Source organism: Oryctolagus cuniculus, chromosome 7 (genome assembly GCF_051225735.1).
Source record: "Oryctolagus cuniculus isolate XC-2025 breed Fujian yellow rabbit chromosome 7, ASM5122573v1, whole genome shotgun sequence".
NCBI lineage: Eukaryota > Metazoa > Chordata > Mammalia > Lagomorpha > Leporidae > Oryctolagus > Oryctolagus cuniculus.
The window spans coordinates 86,096,054-86,118,049 of NC_142873.1; the positions used below are offsets into that span (position 1 = coordinate 86,096,054).

The 21,996-nt window shown below is 38.7% G+C and overlaps 1 protein-coding gene across 5 annotated transcripts in view; it reads left to right on the forward strand.

Moving 5' to 3' along the window:
• Positions 1-21,996, forward strand: part of ZNHIT6 (zinc finger HIT-type containing 6) — a 67,296-nt gene that overhangs the window by 32,793 nt on the left and 12,507 nt on the right. The window contains exon 10 of one of the 5 annotated variants that reach the window (XR_016237214.1): positions 2,811-3,703. The exons of 2 other annotated variants lie outside the window; for them this stretch is intronic. Coding sequence is in view for 2 of the 3 variants with exons in the window: in XM_051856297.3 (XP_051712257.2) it covers positions 1,044-1,086 (43 nt within the window). In the remaining variant the exon portion in view is untranslated. Of the gene's footprint in view, positions 1-1,043; positions 5,734-21,996 lie in introns of those variants that run through there. 2 more of the 5 variants (XM_051856297.3, XM_051856298.3) reach the window with 2 other exon arrangements.

The following is a 21,996-nucleotide window of genomic DNA, read 5'->3' on the forward strand; positions in this document are numbered from 1 at the left end:
AAGCAGTGGAAGATGGCCCAAGTCCTTGGGCCCCTGCACCCGCATGGGAAACCCGGAAGAAGCTCTTGGTTTTGAATTGGCCTAGCTCCAGCTGTTGCAGCCATTTGGGGAGTGAACCAGCAGATGGAAGACTTCTCTGCCTTTCTGTAACTTTGCCTTTATAATAAATAAATAAATCTTTTCAAAAAAAGTCCTACTTGTGAAATCAAAGCTGAATTTGAATTCCAGCTCTGCCTGCTCCTGATTATTATTAACCTCAGCAAATAGCATTGCCTTACTTGCTTGGTTTAGTCATCTCTAAAATTGGAATGATAACAATAACTGTAAGATTGACATGAGAGATTAAAATAATTAGCATATAGTAAGTGCCTGTTTTTATGATAGTAATGAAAATTATTACTACTACTATTTCTGTTATTTCTGTTGATACTGCTGGCAAATGAATTCTTAAAGAAGATCTACACAGAAGATCATAAGACTTACAACTGAAAAGAAATATTTTTTTAAAAGCTTTATTTATTTATTTGAAAGAGTTACAGAGAAGGAGAGGCAAAGAGAGAGATCTTCTATCAGCTGGTTCACTCCCCAAATGACCGCCACAACTAGGGAGTTTCATTTGGGTCTCTCACATAGCTGCAGGAGCCCAAGGACTTGGGCCATTTTCCTCTGCTTTCCCAGGTGCATTAGCAGAGAGCTGGATTGGAAGTGGAGCAACTGGGACTCAAACCAGCACCCATATGGTATGCTGGCACTGCAGGAGGCAACTTTACCCACTACGCCACAGCACTGCCCCAGAAGGAATCTTACACACTAAATATTAACCACTTTTCTTACTTGGGAATATTGCAAATACTCCCAACTTTATATTTGTTAATCATGGTTCATTGATGAAAAAAGTTAGTTTCCTATCATCAGCTGTTTTTTCTTATCAAAAGCTGATAAGTTTCCTATCAGCTTTCCCCTGAAAGATTTGGGGTCCCTTATGGAAGAAAGAAAATTCTGGGTTTCCCACAAAGATGACAGGAATCACTGCTGCCTTCCAGGGTCTGCAGTGGCAGAAAGTTGAAGTCGGGAGCCAGAGCCTGAAAGCAAACCCAGGTGCTCTTGTGTGGAACCTGGAGTTAGGAACCCAGCTCCTAAGCTAAAAGCCTGCTGCAGTAATTTTCCCTTCTTTTGCTGTCTGTTTTCTCTTCCAAATGTTGTTCCTTTCTTGGCATGTACCATTGTTTATCTAATTAGTTCACTTAAGTGTTACTCATGTTTTATACTGTGTTACGTACTTGATGAGTATAGTATGGCTTCTGTCTCCTTAGCCTACTAAGAAAACTTTTACCTTTGAGGCTCTTTATGAAAGGTGAAATCACGGGTTGGTTGGTTGTTTCATCTCATCTTCTCTAAGTCAGACAACGAATATACAAGTATATTCTCCTAGTTTTCTGATAACTTGTGAGTTAACAGTGACAGTCTAGCCAACCATTTCGAATACTTCTGCATCACCATGAACATTCGCCAGCTGTTAGTCATAGATTGCCAGTGTAGGAATAACACATAAGTGACTCCAAAAGAAATGTGGAAGGAAGGCATAAAAGTGCTATCCATCTTTGTTCAGGAAATTCTTATTCTTAAGGGCAGTAGGAAGAACTGAATGCCTCATCATTTCCTTTTAAGTGCGTATCTGACCTTGAATAGTTGTAACTAGTATTCATCAGCTACATGAATAGAATTGTTTATTTTACTTTTTAAATGAATAGGTATATATATAAAGTACCAAACTGTTTCTATCAAATTAAAAAAGAATATTTCTTTTCATTGGTTTGGGCATCAGCTTTACCAGGGATACCTTATTTACCTGTTCTGATTGCAAATTATTAAACTTCTTTACCAAGACTGAGTGCTCTTGTTTTGGATATTAGTTTGGATATCCCCCCAAGAGGTCCACATGTTAAAAAGATTGCCTCCCTCTCCCAATTGGCACTATTGGAAGTGGGTGGAACCTGGTGGGAGGTCTTTCAGTCAGTGCAGGTAATGCCGTCAGAAGACAATTCTTGAGAGTGTTGTAGAAAAACCTAAGTTTTGGGGCTGGCATTGTAGCATAGCGGATAAAAACTGCCACCTCCAATTCAAGTCCTAGCTGCTCCACTTCTGATCCAGCTCTCTGCTAGTGTGCCTTGGAGGGCAGCAGAGAATGACAGAAGTGCTTGGGCCTCTCTGCACCTACTTTGGAGACCTGGAAGAGGCTCCAGGCTCCTGGTTTTGGCCTGCCCCTGCCTGACCTTTGCAGCTGTTTAGGGAGTGAAACAGTGTCTCACTTTTTTTGTAACTCTACCTCTCAATATAAAATCTTTTAAAAAAAAATGCCCACATAACATATCAGAGTACCTGGCTTTAATATCCAGCCCCAGCTCCTGACTCCAGCTTCCTGCTAATGCAGATCCCGAGAGGCAGTGGTGATAACTTAAGTAATTGGGTTCCTGCCACCTACATGGGAGATGGATTGCCATCCCGGCTCCTTAAACCCTGGCATTGTGGGCATTTAGGGAATGAATCAGCAAATGGAAAGACATGTATGCTTGCTTACTCTCTCTCACTCTCAAATAAATAATAAAAAGTAAAATTGCCACGCTATTTAACTGAGTAGTGGTACTACCACTTGAAGACAGTAGTGTCAGATATCCTAATTGAGGTAGCTTTTATCTTGAAGATCAAGCAAAATTAGGGTATGATACATCCTTGTATTTTCTGATATTGTTACATCAGCCTCAAAACGTAGTTATACTAATTTCTTTTTCTTTTTTTTTTTTATTTGACAGGCAGAGTTAGACAGTGAGAGAGTCAGAGAGAAAGGTCTTCCTTCTGTTGGTTCACCCCCTAAATGGCTGCCAAGGCCGACGCACTGCGCCGATCCGAAGCCAGGAGCCAGGTGCTTCCTCCTGGTCTCCCTTGCGGGTACAGGGACCCAAGCACTTGGACCATCCTCCACTGCCTTCCTGGGCCACAACAGAGAGCTGGACTGGAATATGATGAGATGAGGATTTACATTTGATTGTGTGCATAATTACAGTTACATCATTAAAGGACAGTGTATTCAGAGACCATCTTAAGGAAGATTATTACAGGTTATAAAACCATAGGCTCTAATTGAAGATAAGTACTGAATAGGAAGATTCGTATTATTTCCTGAAAAGTGCTTAACGGGCAGAAATGTGTAGTTCCCTTGTGGCTGCTTGACTAAATGTATCGTATGATTTACAGCATTCCTGTAACATCAGAGCAAATTTTTTAGCAAATACTTGATATTGCCAATTTCCACTGGTTTGCTTTTCCATTCTTGGAGGGCTTATGGCAGTTGTCTTATGGTATACCTGATCATTTAGAGCAAGCTTAATAAGCATTTCCTAGATTTTAGCTTTACTGTGTGTGACTTTTGTTTTTAAATTGTGATCCTGGAAAGCTCAGGCAATTTGTTGCAAATCTTTTAAGAGTTTTCTTTCCAGAATACATACGAGATTTTCTCTTCTGATGAAAACTAATATAGCTACTTAAATATTATTTACTCATTCATAGTGAGTTCCCCCTAAGGTCCAGGTACTTTCTAGACATTTGGATTGTAGTAGTAAGGAAGAGTGTTCCTGCCTCTGTGGAGCTGATGCTCCCAGTGGAGGAGATCATTCAGGTAATAAAATTCTTGGTGTTGCCCTTTTCACCACATTGTTACCAACTTTCTATTCTCAGAAAGTAAACTGGTGTTCTTGAACTGGAAAAGCTGGGCACTACAAGGGGCAGCAGCTCTTGCATTGCTGTTCATTTATAAAACTGCAAGCTTTCTTCAGTTGTAAGTTTCCAAGTCTTATTTAGTTTGAAGTCTAGTTTTTATTTATTAATGGAATTATTTTCACAAAGTTCAGGTATATTTTCTCTTTATGTTTGCTTTGCTGCTTTGATATTTGCATAACATCCTGATTTGGGCATTTTAAGAAGGTACAGGATGATTCTTTCAAAAATAAATAAAAACCATTGATTGAGGCCAATGTTGATGGCACAGCGGGTTAAGCTGCCACTTGGGATGCCAGCACCTTTTGTCAAAGTGCCATTGAATATTGGCTGCCCCACTTCTGATCCAGCTCCCTACTAATGAGCCTGGGAAAGGAGCAGAAGATGGCTCAACTATTTAGGCCCCTGCCACTCACATGGGAGACTCAGATGGAGATTTTGGCTTCAGGCTTCAGTCTGGTCCAGCCATGGCTGTTGCAGACATTTAGGGAGTGAACCAGCAGATAGATGAATTACCTCCTCCCTCTCCGTCTTTCTCCCTTCCTCTCTCTGTCAGTCCCTCTCTTTGTGTGTCACTCTAACTTTCAAATAAATATAAATGAATAAATCTTTTTTAAAAAGTTGTTTAAACATATAAAATCTTCTATTCATATAAATAAAAATTAGGACTTATGCAAAAATGAGTAAGGTATAATTCTTTTGTAGTGGAGAAGGCAGACACATACATATATACCTAAGTGTTTATTAGGCTGCAAGGAGGGTAGCAGCTGCTCTTGCATCATCAGAAAAGGCATTGTAGTGGTCATGATGTTTGATTCTTACTAAAGGTGGATAGTCCATGTCCAAAGAAAGATACAAGATGCCAAGATGCATAAGAACATTTAGTTGTTTGGGAAAAAAAGTAAGTGATTTGAGGATGTTGGAGTGTATATATGTGTTCAGAACAATACTTCAAAACTTTTTTTTGAAAGATTTACTTATTTATTTGAAAGAGTTACATAGAGAGAGGGAGGGAGAGAGAAAGAGATTTTCCATCTGCTGATTCACTCCCCAGATGGCTGCAACAGTTGCAGCTGGACTGGTGCAAAGCCAGAAACTTCCCTGTAGAACTTTTTTCTTTAAATGAAGTTGAAGAATTCGTTCTGGACCCTCTGCTGTTATCAAGTTAAGATCTCAAGATGTTGAGTATGCAGCTATAAAAATCAAGCAGAAAAATTAGTAAGGTTTAATAACTAGTTGGCTGTTGGGAACAATGAATGGGAAGCAAAGGGGCCCAAGTCCTACACAGATTTAGGGCAGGCTGAATTTCAAGTACACCCAACATTATTTTCAGAAGAATGACCTTTTTATACTAATGCTTTATTATTAGGATTCTTTAGAGTGGGATTATAATACTATAAGAAAAAGTAACATTATCCTTCCAGAATATATGGCGAAGTAGACCCTCTTATTTTTCTTAAGAGCCTCCTGTTCAGATTTTGTAGACCAAATTGCTCACATTGCAAATATTGTATATTAAATAAGAATTTTTTTACAGCATTGCTCCTTAAGCCTAATCCAAATTATGGAATGTTTTTGCCAACATCTAAAAAATCTACACTGAGGATTTTCTATAAAGTCAACATAATGTCTTAATTTGATGCATACTTTGGAAAGTTACTAAGCCTCTGTTTTCCCATTTGAAAGTAGGGATTGAGACAGGCATGATATTGAACTGTTGTTGAAGATCTATTTGAGTTAATATATGTCAGTGATTTAACATAGTTCCTGGCACACAACAAATAACTCAATAAATAGATATTATTCAAATATTTTGTATTACAATTGGAAAAATATTTACAGGTAACATCTTATTGAAATGACTCAGTAAATGTGAGATTTCATTTGTTTTTAATTCTGGAGATTATTTCCTTAGTAAACTGAGCCAATCTATTTAAAATAAAAAGTTCCACATGGCTGGCAGTTGATTGTATTATACATTATTATTTTTTAATGCAGCTATTTCTAGCCAAATAATTTCTTATACTTCTGGGAAGCATGCTTAAGTTCACAATTAGCTATAGTCCCAGCAGGCTACTCACCACTAACCACAAAGGAACAAATTCCCAATCATGTTAGTTTACATTTATTTTGACATAAATTAGATATTGCAAGAATGTGAGGTTTCAGGAGCTTAAGATGTCATCACCTGTTGTTGTCTGTACAAATGACTCCCAAAATTGGATATATTTTCAACCTTTCTCCCAAGTTTCAAATCCTAGTTTACAGCTTTCTTCATGGATACATCTTATTAAATCTTAAGCTCAGCATGTCTATATCTCACTGAACCACACTCATTTCTTCCAGGGTGTGTGTGTGTGAGAGAGAGAGAGAGAGAAAGAGAGAGAGAGATGGGCTGTGTATGTGTGTGTGTTGGGGAGATGTCTTGTATGAAATAAACTGTGTGTGTGTGTGTCATATTAAATGAGTTGGCAGTGTGATGTATCTATGTGTGTGTCATATTTAATGGGCTGTTGAGGGGGATGGGAAGTGTCTTCTATTAAATGGGATGTCTGTGTGTGTATGTATGTATTGTATTAAATATACTGGCTCTATACCTGGCATCTTAAAAACAGCAAATCTTGATACTTACCTTCTGTTACTAGTATGGTCATTCTGTTAGGAGCCAAACAACTTTGACTTTTCACTTCTCCCTTGACACCCCTCCCTACATAATTGATGTCCTTAATGTCTTCCATCCACTTTGCCAGTCTTCCTGATATAATAACTTCCCATATGTTGTCTCTGCTATGTCTGTGGCAGAATCCAATCCCTTCCTCCAAACTGGATGTATTTTCTTTATCGTTGACCCTCAAAATACGTTTCATAATTTTCAAAATTCCTCCAACCATACCTTGTGTCTTATCCCATGAAGTATATTGATGATAAACTATTTTTGAGGACAGTGACTGCCTTTAGACATCCTTCATCTTTTTTTTTCCCAGAAACCTTTTATTTAAGGCATACAAACTTAATACATTTCATAATTACAAGTTTAGGATCATGGTGATTCTTCCCAACATACCCACCCACCCACATATTCTCCTACCCCTCCTCCTCCTCCTATTCCCATTCTTATTTTTTTACTAAGATTTATTTTCATTTAACTTTATACACACATATGATTAACTATGATAAGTAAAGAGTTCAAATAATAATATGGAAAAAGGAAAACTGTTCCTCAGCAGTCGAGACAAGGGCTATTCAAAGTTATTGCTTTTCAATGTGTCGATGTCACTTCTATAGATTACCTTTTAGGTGCTCTATTGGTTATCACAAGTCAGGGAGAACACATGGTATTTGTCCTTTGGGGACTGGCTTATTTCAGTAATTATTTTGTTTTCCAGTTTCATCCATTTTGTTGCAAACAACTGGATTTCGTTTTTTTTTTTAACCGCTATGTAGTATTCCATAGTATACAAACCATAATTTCTTTATTCAGTCTTCATTTGACAAGCATTTGAGTTGAATGCATATCCTAGCTATTGTGAATTGAGCTGCAATAAATGTAGGGGTACAGATAACTCTTTCATTTCCCTGGGTAAATTCCCAGGAGAGAGATGGCTGGATCATGTGGTAGGGCTATATTCAAATTTCTGAGGTATCTCCATACTGTCTTCCATAGTGGCTGTACCAGTTTGCATTGACACCAACAGTGGATTATGGTACCTTTTTCCACACATGCTCACCAGCATCTGTTGTTTGTTGATTTCTGTATGAAAGCCATTCAACTGGGCTGAGGTAAAACCTCATTGTGGTTTTGATTTGCATGTCCCTGATGGCCATTGATGTTGAGCATCTTTTCATGTGTCTGTTGGCCATTAGGGTTTCCTCTTTTGAAAAATGCCTGTTTAAATCCTTTGCCCATTTCTTGACTGGGTTGTTTGCTTTGTTGTTGTGGAGTTTATTGATCTCTTTATATACTCTGGTTATTAATCCTTCATAAGTTACATAGTTTGCAAATAATTTCTCTCATTCTGTCAGTTGCTTCTTCACTTTGCTGAGTGTTTCTTTTGCAATACAGAAACTTCTCGATTTGATGTAATCCCATTTGTCAATTTTGGCTTTGTTTGCCTGTACCTCCAGGGTCTTTTCTAAGAACTCTTTGCCTATGCCAGGGTTTCCCCAATGTTCTCTAATAATTTGATGGTATTGGGTCATAGATTTAGGTCTTTAATCCATTTTGAGTGGATTTTTGTATAAGGTGTATGGTAGGGATCTTGCTTCATACTTCTGCATGTGGAGATCGAGTTTTCCCAGCACCATTTGTTGAAGAAACTGTCCTTGCTCCAGGGATTGATTTTAGTTCCTTTGTCAAAGATAAGTTGGTTGTAGATGCACAGATTGATTTCTGTCATTTCTGTTCTGTTCTGTTGGTCTAGCTATATGTTTTTGTATGAGTACCAGGCTGTTTTGATTATAACTTCCCTGTAGTATGTCTTGAAATTGGGTATTGTGATGCCTCCATCATTGTTTTTGTATGTAAGATTGCTTTAGCTATTCAGAGTCTCCTGTGTTTCATATGAATTTCAGCATCGTTTTTTCTATATCTAAGAATAATGTCCTTGATATTTTGATTGGTATTGCATTGAATCTGTAAATTGCTTTCAGTAGTATGGACATTTTGATGTTATTGATTCTTCCAATCTATGAACAAGGAAGATTTTTCCATTTTCATGTATCTTCTATTTATTTATTTAATATTTTGTAATTCCCATCAGAGATTTTTGACATCCTTGTTTTGTTTTGTTTCGTTTTCTTTGTAGCTATGATGAATGGAATTGATCTTAGAAGTTCTATCTCAGCTATGGAATTGTCTGTGTATACAAAGATTTGATTTTTGTGTGTTGATTTTATATCCTTCCACTTTACCAAACTCTTCTATGAGTTCCAATAGTCTCTTCGTGGAGTCCTTTAGATCCCCTATATATAAAATCATGTCATCTGCAAATAGGGATAGTTTGACTTCCTCCTTTCTAATTTGTATCCCTTTGATTTCTTTTTCTTGCCTATTGGGTCTGGCTAAAACTTCCAGGACTATATTGAATAGTAGTGGTAAAAGTGGGCATCCTTGTCTGGTTACAGATCTTAGTGGAATGCTTCCATCTTTTCCCCATTCAATAGGACACTGGCCATGGGTTTGTCATAAATTGCCATTTTAATTATGCTGAGGAACGTTCCTTCGGTACCCAGTTTGCTTAGAGTTTTCATCATGAAAGGGTGTTGTATTTTATCAAATGCTTTCTCTTTATCTATTGAGATAATCACGATTTTTGTTCTTTAGTTTATTATTTATCATTTATTGAATGATTTGTGAATGTTGAACCATCCCTGCATACCAGGGATCAATCCCACTTGATCCATGTGAATGATCTTTCTGATGTATTGTTGGATTCAATTAGCTAGAATTTTGTTAAGGATTTCTGTGTCTGTGTTCATCAGGAAAGTTTGTCTGTAGTTCTCTTTCTATGTTGTATCTTTTTCAGGTTTAGGAATTAAGGTGATGCTGGCTTCATAAAAATAATTTGGGAGGATTCCCTCCCTTTTAGTTGTTTTGAAAAACTTGAGACAAATTAGAGTTAGTTCTTCTGTAAATGTCTACTGGGATTTACCAGTGAAGGCATCCAGTCCTGGGCTTTTCTTTGTTGGGAGGGTCTTTATAACTGAATCAATTTTGTCTTGTTTATTAGTCTGGTTAGGTTTTCTTTGTCTTAATGGTTCAAATAAGGTAGGCTGTATGTGTCCAGGAATCTGTCCATTTCTTTTGGGTTTCCCAGTTGGTTAAGCATACAGCTCTTTGTAGTAATTTCTAATGATTTCTTTTTATTTATGTGGTGGTATCTGTCGTTACATTTCCTTTTTCATCTCTAATTTTCATTTGGGTTTTGGTTTGGTTTGGTTTGGTTTGGTTAGTTGGGCCAGTGGTGTGTCAAATTTGTTTTATAAAAACCAACTCTTTGTTTTGCTGATTTTTTTGTATAGTTTTTTTTTGTTTCAATTTTGTTTATTCTCTAATTTTAATTATTTCTTTTTTCCTGCTAGATTTGGGTTTGGTTTGCCCTTGTTTTTCTAGGTCCTTGAAGTACATTGATAGCTCATTTATTTGGTGCCTTTCCAATTTCTTGATTTAGGAACCAATTGCTGTAAACTTTCCTCTTAACACTGTTTTTGCTGTATCCCATAAGTTTTGATATGTTGTATTCATTTGTTTCCAGAATTTTTTTGATTTCTTCTATGACCGACTGTTCATTCAGAAGAATGTTGTTCAGTCTCCATGTTACATATGTTCTGGAGATTCCTGAGTTGTTGATTACCAGCTTCATTCCATTGTGGTTTGAGAAGATGCATAGTATGATTTTGATTGTTTTGAATTTTCTGAGATTTGCTTTATGGCCTAGCATGTGGTCAATCCTAGAGAAAGTTCCATGCACTGGTGAGAAGAATGTATATTCTATGACTGTGGGATGGAAAGTTCTGTAGATACCTGTTAGGTCCATTGGTCGATTAACTCTGTTTCTTTGCTAATTTTCTCTGGTTGATCTGCCCATTGCTGAAAATGGAGTATTGAAGTCCCCCATTACTATTGTATTGGAGTCTGTGTGTCTCCTTTTAGATCCATTAACATTTTTTTAAATATCCAGATGCCCTGTAATTAGTTGCATATACAATTATAATAGTCACATCTTCCTATTAAATTGATCCCTTAGTCATTACATAGTGCCCTTCTTTGTTTTAATAGTTTTTATGTTAAAGTCTATTTTGTCTGATATTAGGATGGCTACATCAGCTGTTTTTGGTTTCTGCTAGCATAGAATATCTTTTTCCTTTCTTTCACTTTCATTCTGCATATATCTTTGTTGGTGAGATACGTTTCTTTTAGGCAGCAAATAGATGGGTTTTTTTTTTAATCCATTCATCCATTTAATCCATTTTCCAATAAATATTCGTATTGTTTACTTTGGATTTCCTTTGTACTTTTACTGAGAGTTGTTCCACCTTCACCTTCTTTTGCAGTGATGACCATGTTTCTGTGTTTCTCTGTGTAGCACATCCTTAAGCATCTTTTGTAAGGCTGAACAGGTGGTGACAAATCCTTCAATTTCTGTTTGTTATGGAAGGTCTTTATTTCACCTTCATGCATAAATGAGAGGTTTTCAGGGTATAGTATTCTGGGTTAACAGTTTTTTTCTCTTAGGATTTGGAAGATATCTCTCCATTCTCTCTAGCCTGTCTGTAGAGTTTCTGATGAAAGTCATCTGTGAGTGTAATTGGAGATCCTCTGAAAGTAATCTGGCATTTCTCTTGTGCACAATTTAGAATTTTTTTTCTTACATTTTACTGTGGAAAATTTTAACTACAACGTGTCATGAAGATCTTTTGTGGTCCTTTCTTTTAGGAGTTCCTTGTGCTTCCTCTATTTGGATGTCCCTTCCTTTCTCCAAATTATGGAAGCTTTCTGTAATTATTTCACTAAAAAGACCTTCTAATCCATTCTCTCTTTTTTCACCTTCAGGAACTCCTAAGACCCATGTGTTGCATCATTTGTTAGTATCCTATAAATCTCCAACAGTGTTTTTTAGTTTTCTAATTTCTTCTTGTTTTTGGTCTGATTGTAAAATTCCCATAGATTTGTCTTCTAACTTGGATATTCTTCATTCTTCTTCACTGAGTCCTTTGTTAAGGTTTTCCACCACATTCTTTATTTGTTATATTCAGTTCTTCATTTCCAACATTTCATTTTGATTTCTCTTTAAGATCTCAGTTGTAAGGCCACCACAAAACACACCTAACACGAGAATAAAGAAAAGTTTTATTGTTGGGTAGCAGTTAACCTAACAGTCTGGAGGGAGAGGGTGACAGAGGGTGACAAAGGGAGAGAGGGGTCTAGAGAGAAAGATCAAGAGAGCACATGTGTGGGAAACAGGTCCTGTTATAGCCTTGCAGAGGATAATGAAGTGGGACTGACGAATTGTGCTAGGCTAGGGGTGGAGCTGAAACTTGTGGTTGGGCCATTTAGTCTGACTTCTAGCAAGCCAGGCTGGGCTTAGGACCAGAGCTTACTGTGCAAGATGGCAATGGGGGCCAAAGCCTAAGATGACACCCGGGACTTAAGGTGGTACCACAGATAGGACCACACTGTTTTACTAACATCAGTTTCATGGGAGAAATTTTCTTTCATTTCATGTACAGATTTCTTTAGTTCATAGATTTGCCTCTGATTACTTCTAAGTAATCGTACAGTCAGTTTTTTGAATTCTGTTTCTGGCATTTCTTCAGTCTCTTAATCTTCACATTCTAATATTGAAGTGTTGTGTTCTTTTGGGGGGCATAATGTTGTCTTCCTACTCTTGTTTCTTGAATTGCTACGATTATTATTCAGCATTTGTAGAGACACTTCATTTCTTTGTTTTTTTTCCCCTGTGGTTGTGTTTATCTTTGGACTATGTCCCTGTGGCTTAGTGTAGTGTTTGATTTTTAAGTCAATGCCCAGGGGCGTGTGGTGAGTGTGGCCAGGAAGCTCTATTCAGTGATCCAGGGTGAAGGGAGCATCCAAGATGACACCCAGGTTCAGTGTGGTAAATCTCTTTTTTTTGTTGTTTATATTTTTGTTTTAATCAGAGGTGAGGCTTGTTCTGTTGTAGTCTCACACTCACTTCTTCTACTCAAAGGAGAGCAGTGTCAGGGTGCTAACCCAAGTGAGTCCAGTATTCGTCCTCTGCCCCACGAACCACACAAAGGAACTGTGCAGTCCTTGGTGTGATCACAGATCCCACAGCAATCATCCGCACCTGGAATTCAGGGAGCCCCGAGTGTGTGCAGTGCAGCCACCCACAGTGGCTGCCCAAAGTCCCAGCCACATCCTGCATCTTCTTTTCCAGCCACAGTATTTTCACAGTCCTAGCATCTCCACTTGGCTGGTTGTTGGTCACATGGACAAGAGCTGATGGCAGCTGTTATGTATGTCCAAAATGGCACCCACCTTCTCTCAGCTTGTTACAGGACACCAGTGCAGGGTGGTTGTAGAGAGAGAAACATGCACCCTTTTTTTCTCCTCTAACTTGGCAACTACTCTGTCCCCGACAGGGCTCTAAGCCAGGCCCACGCCAGGCTCTTCCTACAGCTTTATCGCCAGTGGCTGGGGCTGCCAAAGCCTCTCATCTCACTCCAGAGCTGGTGCTGGGGCTCTTAGCCACTGGGGCCCAGAGTTGTGCACATCCAAACTCTCCACTAGGTCCACAATGTCCGTCTGATTTGCATGAAGTTTACTCTGCCATTTTCTCCCTAACTCTTCCCTGAGACTATACTCTCCACTTTTTTTAAACTATCTTCCCTTAGACTAGAGCAGTAAGTTCCCTCCCTATTCCACTATCTTGGATCTCCTCTAGACATCCTCATCTTTATATTTTCTGCAGTGCTGTAAGAGTGACTTTACTGTGATAAGATTTTCATCTTGATTTCTAAAAAGTAATGTACTTATTGATTTCAACATGTATGCATCCTGGGCATTACATATTGATGCCACTTCAGTACATGAAAGCAAGTCTTGGACAACTTTTTTCTGTAAATGGCTAGCTAGTAAGTATTTTTGGCTTTGTGAGTCACATGATGACAGTTAGTCAATTCTGCCATTGTAGCACAGAAACAGCTATAGACTACATAAACAGTAGGCATGGGGGCCAGTGTGATAGTGCAGTAAGTTAAGCTGCTACCTCTGACACTCGCATTTCATATGAGCACAGTTTGAGTCCTAAATGCTACATTTCTAATTCAGCTCCCTATTAATGCTCTTGGGAAAGCAGAGAAGATGGCCCAAGTGCTTGGGCTACTGCCACCCATGTAGGAGACACAGGAGTTACAGGCTCCTTGCTGGCACAGGGCCAGCTTATGCAGCCATTTGAAGAGGGAACAAGCAGTTAGAAGATTTCTCTCTTTGTCTCTCTCTCCCTCCCCGCTCAGTAACTCTGCCTTTAAATCAGTAAAATATTTTAAAAAGAAAAACAATGAGCATAGCTGTGTTCCACTAAAACTTTTTTTTACAAAATATCAGGATTTGACCCAAAGAGATGTTTGTTTATTTTCATATACTTGAAAAGCAAAGGGAGATTCCCTGTCTGTGATTCACTCCCCAAATGTCTGCAACAGCCAGGACTGGGGCCAGGCCAATGCCAGAAGCCTGAAGCTCCAACCAGGTCTCCCACAGGAGTGGCAGGAGCTCAATCACTTGCCATCATCCACTGCCTCCCAGGATACACTAACAAGAAGCAGGATAAGAAGCAGAGGTGCCAAGACTTGAACTGAAACTTCCATATGGGATGTGGGTGTCTCAAGTAGCATCTTAAACCTGCTGTGCCATAACACTTGCTCCTAAAGGATTTTTTAATTGGTCTTTTGTGACTGTATGTCATTTAGCCAATTGAGAGCTTCAGTTCATAAAATAAGCTAGGGGAGGCGAGGGAGAGAGATGATTAGATTATAATACAGGCTCAATAAGCTGATAATTTAAGTTACTTCAGAAGAAATGCCTGCTCAGAGAACAGGCTTTTTGATATATGAACTTCATCTAAAATATCAGTGGGTTAAGATTGATCAAGTCTATAGTTTTCACTTATTTAGTTAGTTTTCAGTGAGCCACATCCATGTGCCAGCACATGGAATATGTAGTCATCTAAAAGACCAACTGTCAAGAAGCTAACAGTCTAGAAGGAAAAATAGATGTGTGATAAATACTACAACAGATGGGTATTAAAAACAGACATAAAAGGTGTCCCTGGGATTCCATGAACATCTTTGCATGGCTACCACAGACACTTTGTGATGGAACGACATGCCAGTTACCTTTACTCTGATTCCAAAAATCCTCATGCAAAGCCAAGAGTTTAGACTTTAAACACAAACCATAATTTAACCATTATCTAGGTTTTAATTTCATAAATATTACAGAAAAGTATTACACTTCCTGGGGGTACTAGCCTGTTGTACTTGCACAGATTCTACTAGTTGTTTCCTGCTATGCTGATTTTAGTTAATAATTTTGGAACATTTTTTGTTTGAAAAGCAATCAGAGAAAGTATGAGCTATTTCTTTTGGATGATTTTATTTCCATGCTGAGAGGATGTTTTTTAAATAAAAAACTAATGTTCCTTTGCTTTCTTTGGATCTCTATGGGTCTTTAATATGAAATATTTTTAAATCATTTTCAGTGAAGTTGAAAGGTAAGATACTTTTTCCTATGCCCTTTTAGAGAAACTGATGTTGCCTGTGTGAAAACCTCTATTGAAGCTCAGTTGAACTCTTTTTGGCTTTTACTTACACCTATTCAGCCAGCAAGCGAAGACCCCCTTGACCATACGGCAGAGCTGACCTCGTAGCTCAGGCTACTTGCTCAGACGTTAACTCCTAGGCTCTCAACTCTGCTTGCCAACATGCCAGATCCCAGTCCTACTTGATTCCAATAGGTCTGTTGCCAATCCTACTACAAGGGGATCCCTCCTTGCTTTTGCATAATCCGTGCCTCTACTGGACAATTAATTTCTCTTACCATAAACATCTCTAAGCCTAACTTGTACCCTGTGTTTCTTCTCTTCTCAGAACACTGCTTCCCAGATTTCTGTGTCCATCATGATTATCTGGGATATTTGCTGAAGATGTAGATTTCTAGCTTATCCCCAGAGGTTCTGGTTTAGTAAACCTTATGAAGGACCTAGAAACCTGCATTCTTTACAATATATGCCTCCTAGGGCACATAGATAAGTTATTCCTGAGACCACACTTTGAGAAACACTGATCAGGATAGTAAACTCTTAGAGGACATTTGTGGATTCCATACAGTGTCTAATGTGTTTTTTATTTAGTATTTTGTAGATATTTATTCAGTTGAGTTGTTGAAGTTATATAAAGAAATACATCAATATTAGGATGGATTTTAATCACATTTTACATCCCTTAAATATTAATCTGTACATATTACCTGATTGGACCAAGAAAATTAGATGATCTTGTTTCAGGTTTATGGAGGATAGTTGAAAAATATACTTTAAAGATATTCTAAATAGGAAGTTGATGTGTGTTAAAAGCTAGGATTTAAAAAGAAAATTTCCAACCATTAGAAAATTGAGGTTTTTGAAAATTAAGATTATTTCTGTAATGATGGTATGAAATTAAATATATATTAGAGGACACAGAAGTTATTCCAAAATTTCTGAGAACAGTATTAGCCACCATTAGATGTCTTGTCTTCTGTCATTAGCCAGAGACCATTTCTACCTTTGGGTAATTCCTTAGAAAGTAACTGTGATAAAAGAAGGAGTAATGAATAATAAGGATTTGTTCTCTAGACCCAGATCCGATTACTTACTCCTTGTTTTCTTTTGGAATTTGATTCCAAATGGGTCAAATCACTTATGAGTCAAATCATTTAATCTAAGAATCAGTAGTAAAGTTGCCTCTAGGAGAAGATGCCATCATCAGTGTTCCCTCCATCATATTAAGAGATGCATTTCCCGGCCGGTGTCATGGCTCACTAGGCTAATCCTCCTTGTGGCGCCGGCACACCGGGTTCTAGTCCTGGTCGGGGTGCCGGATTCTGTCCTGGTTGCCCCTCTTCCAGGCCAGCTCTCTGCTGTGGCCCAGGAGTGCAGTGGAGGATGGCCCAAGTGCTTGGGCCCTGCACCCCATGGGAGACCAGAAGTACCTGGCTCCTGCCATCAGATCAGCGCAGCGCGCCGGCCCCGGCAGCCATTGGAGGGTGAACCAACGGCAAAGGAAGACCTTTTTCTCTGTCTCTCTCTCTCACTGTCCACTCTGCCTGTCAAAAAAAAAAAGAAATGCATTTCCAATAAAATCTTACTTTAAATGTTTGTGGTATATCTGTGTTGTTTTGATTGTATGCCAGTAATTAGAATTATACAGAAGAAATTTTAACATTTAAAGCTATATAAGTTAATTTGCATATGCTTTTTTTTTGTTTTGCAAAGGTATATAATCAGTAAAACATTTTCAAGCATAGAGATATTATTTAGGATAAAAAAAAAATTGTAGGAGAATTGGAATGGAAATAGGAGTTCAAGAAGAAAAGGAAACCAAAGAACATTTCTAGCTCTTAAAGAAGAATGTGCTCAGGCTGGCATCGCGGCTCAATAGGCTAATCCTCCACCTTGCGGCGCCAGCACACCGGGTTCTAGTCCCGGTCGGGGCGCTGGATTCTGTCCCGGTCGCCCCTCTTCCAGGCCAGCTCTCTGCTGTGGCCCAGGAGTGCAGTGGAGGATGGCCCAAGTCCTTGGGTCCTGCACCCCATGGGAGACCAGGAGAAGCACCTGGCTCCTGCCTTCGGATCAGCGGGGTGCGCTGGCCACAGCAGCCATTGGAGGGTGAACCAATGGCAAAGGAAGACCTTTCTGTCTCTCTCTCACTGTCCACTCTGCCTGTCAAAAAAAAAAAAAAATGTGCTCATGATGTGTTTAGTTTTTTTGAAAGAGACAGAGAAAGAGCTCCTATCTACTGGTTCACTTCTCAGATGCCCACATTTCCCAGGACTGGGCCTAGTTAAAGTCAGGAACTGGAAATTCAATACAGGTCTCCCATAGGGGTGGCAGAAACATAATTATTCATATTTTAAAATATTTATTTGTGTGTGTGTGTGTGTGTGTGTGTGTGTGTTTGAATGGAAAAGTGACAGAAGGGCATACAGAGAGATATCTTCCATCTACTGGTTCATTCCCAAAATGGCCACAGCAGCCAGTTCTGGGCCAGGCCAAAGCCAGTAGCCAGGAATTCCTTTTGTGGCAGGGGCCCAAATGCTTGGGCCACCTTCTGCTGCCTTCCCTGGTTCATAAGCAGGAAGCTGAATTGGAGCTAGGCCTCTAACTAGCACACTGATATGGAACAATGATGTTGCAAGCAGCAGCTTAATGTGCACAACACTGGCTCCAGTAACCTAATTACTCGAGCCATCACCACTGCCTCCATGGTCTGCATTACTGGAACTTGAACCCAAGTACTCCAATAGGATACCCAGGCCTCTTACCCAGTGACAACTGATAGGCTGTACACCTACCCCCATTATTTTTTAAATGAATGGTATGGTATCGGATTCTCTGGTATTTAGATTCTAGTGAATTTACTTAAGAGTAATGTAACAGTGTTATTTTTAATCATCAAGTTTATAATACACTGTAAATTGTTTTTTGTGTCCGTTTAAAGAAATTTTTTTTTTTTTTTGGACGGGTAAAGTTAGACAGTGAGAGAGAGAGAGAAAGAGAAAGGTCTTCCTTTTCCGTTGGTTCACCCCCCAATTGGTTGCTGCAGCCGGCGCACTTTGCTGATCCGAAGCCAGGAGCCAGGTGCTTCCTCCTGGTCTCCCATGCGGGTGCAGGGCCCAAACACTTGGGTCATCCTCCACTGCACTCCCGGGCCACAGAAGAGAGCTGGACTGGAAGAGGAGCAACCGGAACAGAATCCAGCGCCCCTACTGGGACTAGAACCCGGGATGGCAGCACCACAAGTGGAGGATTAGCCTAGTGAGCCTTGGCGCTGGCCTAAAGAAATTTTTTTTAAGTGCAAATATGTCATTGTTTTCCAGAGTTATTTTAGGTTACATGTACCTGAAGAATATCTACACAAATAAAATGTGCAGAGCAGGATCCAAAACATTTTTTATCATTTCAGAGGTGATTTTCTTGCAGTGATGGAATAGGGTTCATTCATATGTGGCACTTTTTTTTTTTTTTTAAGATTTTTATTTAGTTACTTGAAAATCGGAGTTACACACACACACAGACAGAGAGGGAGAGACAAAGATCTTCTATCTGCTTGTTCACTCCCCAGATGTCAGGAGCCAGAAACAACTTCTGGGTTTCTCATGTGGGTGCAAGGGCTCAAACACTTGGGTCATTTTGGTCATCTTCCACTGCTTTCCCAGGCACATGAACAGGGAGCTAGATCAGAAGTGGAGCAGCCAGGACTCAAACTGGCACCATATGGGATGCTGGCACTGCAGGTGGAGGCTTTACCCTCTATACCACAGTGCCAGTCCCTGTGGCATTCTTCTTAAAGATATTTCATGATGATAAGAATTAAAAACTTTATTCTAGGGAACCCAAAGCTTAGCCAGTTGGCACAAGTGGGTGAGTGTTTACAGATGTAAACAAAACCATTGAAGTTTCTATAGCTTAGAACTTGAGAACTTGAGTGTCAGGCTATACTGAAGAGTAGATCCATGTGATACTATGGTCAACTTCTTAGCAGGTTACAAGCCTACAATTGCCAAAGTGATCTCTCAGATATATACTGTTTTGAATATTGGTTAAGGGAATTACATGAAATATAAAATGAGATTTCTCTCTAAAACTTGGGAAATATTTAAACTCTCAACTTAATCTAATAAATGTATCCATTGTAGTTGTATTATTAGAATATTTTAGACTCAATTTTATATTCTCTTTGGAGGGAATAATGCATGAGTAATTGAAATTTCTAGGTGATTCATATATTTCATTTTACCTTCAACCTCTACTCTAACAAGGCATTTCACAGTAATTCAGTATAGTTACCAAAATGCTCTGAATTTTGTGTATTCCCAGGTGCTACCCAGTACTACAGACATATCCACTCTGCTCAGTACATAGAGCAAGCTTATTCCTGCCTATTTCTACTTTACATGTAGATTTTTTTCTTAGAAAGCCTTTGTCCTTTTACCTCTATTGAATACCTTAGTTAACTATTGTAATCCCAGTGCCAAAACAATATCTAGAATATGGTAGCCTGTGTAAGTATTTTTAAGCAAGGAATGAATGAACAGTTAAGTGTAGCAGCTGAAAAGATCAGTCTTATTGTCCAATTCTGCACTTCCATGAATTACCCCAAGAAGATAATTTAGCTTCTCAGGGCTCTAATGTCTCACCATGAAGATAAAAAAAGAGTGGATAAAGTCCCTGCCAACTCTAAAATACTGTAATACTAGGATATAGTTAATTCATTTCCAGGGGAAATTTGTATGCTTTGTTAACAAGAGTAAGACTAATTAAGATTCCCTACATTAACATGGAGAAAGAAGAATTTGAAAAAATAGACAACAATTTTTTTAATTTTTGTCCTAATTTGGGGGTGAAATTTTTTTAAAAGATTTATTTATTTGAAATGCAGAGTTAGAGAGGGAAAGACGGAAAGAGAGAGAGAGAGAGAGAGGTCTTCCATCCGCTGGTTCACTCCCCAGGTGGCCGCAACAACCAGAGCTGGGCCAATCCGAAACCAGCAGCCAGGAACCAGTCTGAAATCAGGAGCATGGAACTTCTTCCAGGTCTCCCACATGGGTGTAGGGACCCAAGGACTTGGGCCAACTTCCTCTGCTTTCCCAGGCACTAGCAGGGAGCTGGATTGGAAGTGGAGCAGCCAGGACTCGAACCAGTGCCCATATGGGATGCCGGCACTGCAGGTGGCAACTTTACCTGCTAAGCCAAAGCACTTGCCCTAAAATAATGTGCTGTCACTGTGTTTATGTTTTTACATGTATTAATTTTAATAACATATATCCTGTGTTTCTGTTTTACAAGATTGGACTTAGGTTCTGAAAATTGATTTAGCTAAAGAAACCAAGTTACATTTACAAGGCCAAGATTTGAACTCAAGTCTGTCCATAAAATTCATATTTTTTATACTAACTAGACATGTCAGGGATCATAAATATAATTCCTGATAAGTATGTTATTTCTCTACCAGGAGTGCTCAGTTAATTTGGAGTATAAAATCTTATTTTATAGTGGTTTGACAAATTTTGTACTAGTTTGACAAATTACACTGTAGAAACATTGGTTATATTTAACCTTTGTAAACTAGCCCATGAATAGATATCTTTCCTAACATTACATTGATAAGGAAAACTGAGTTCCCTTGAGGAGCCGTATCTCACCAAGTGCAGTAAAAATACTGGAACTCAAACCTTCAGGATTTAAAAGTAATTGAACTTAGCAATAAGGATCAAAAATGAATGTGAAGCAGAAGGAAGACCTTTCTCTCTGTCTCTCTCACTAACTCTGCCTGTCAAAAAATAAATAAATAAATAAATAAATAAAAGAGAGAAATACGTAGAATAAGTCAGAGCCTTATAAGCACCTTTGTAAAGCAGCTTTCAAAATCCATAATTGATATTTTATTTCACCACTACAACATTTTCTTTTTCTTTAGTTTTATTTTCTCTTATTTTCTTTTTTTAAAGATTGAATTTATTTGAAAGCAGAGTTAGATAGACAGAAAGAGGTCTGCTGTTCACTCCCTCAAATGGCTATAATGACTGGGACTGCGCCAGGCCAAAGCCAAGAGCCAGGAGCTACTTCTGGGTCTCCCACACGAGTGCAGGGGCCCAAGGACTTGGGCCAACCTCTGTTCCTTTCCCAGGCTCATATACAGGAAGCTGAATTGGAAGTAGAGCAGCAGAGACTCAAACCGACACTCATGGATGCTGATGCATCCCATATTGACTTAACCCCCTGTGCCACAGTGCTGGCCCCTGCATCATTTTCTTAACATGATTACACTAGCCTCATTTACTTCCTCAGTTCTAATTGTTGAGCTTTCTAAATTAAGTTATCGATCTGTACTATACAACACATGGCCTATGCATGATGCTCATCTACATGGACGCATAGAAATCCCAAAACAAAGTAAACAAGCCATTCGTGCAATTACTAAAGTTGTTTCCTTAATATAAAACCTCAGATCAAGTAAGAGAAAAATTACTTTGGCAAAATCTATTTCTGTTGTGACTTAGACGTTATGAGTTGTGAAAACTCCTACAAGAGTGTTGTTTGGGGGCAATTTTAATAATATTTTTATAAAATTTTGAGAAAGACAAAATTTTTCTACCCCTATACTTTGGTCATGTGTTTTGAATTTACATATCTGTTTTTCCTCTTTTATTCTTGGACTTCATTAATAATCTGATTTCTTTTTTTTTTTTTTTTTTGGATTTTGAAAAACAGTTTGTTAACTTCACTCTTTTTATTCTGTGTACTTTTTTTGAAGAATTATTTTATTTATTTGAAAGAGTTACAGAGAGAGGTAGAGCCAGAGAGAGAGAGGTCTTCCTTTCCACTGGTTCACTCCCCAAATGACTGCAGAGCTGAGCTGATCCGAAGCCAGGAGCCAGAAGCTTCTTCCAGGTCTCCCACGCAGATGCAGGGGCCCAAGCACTTG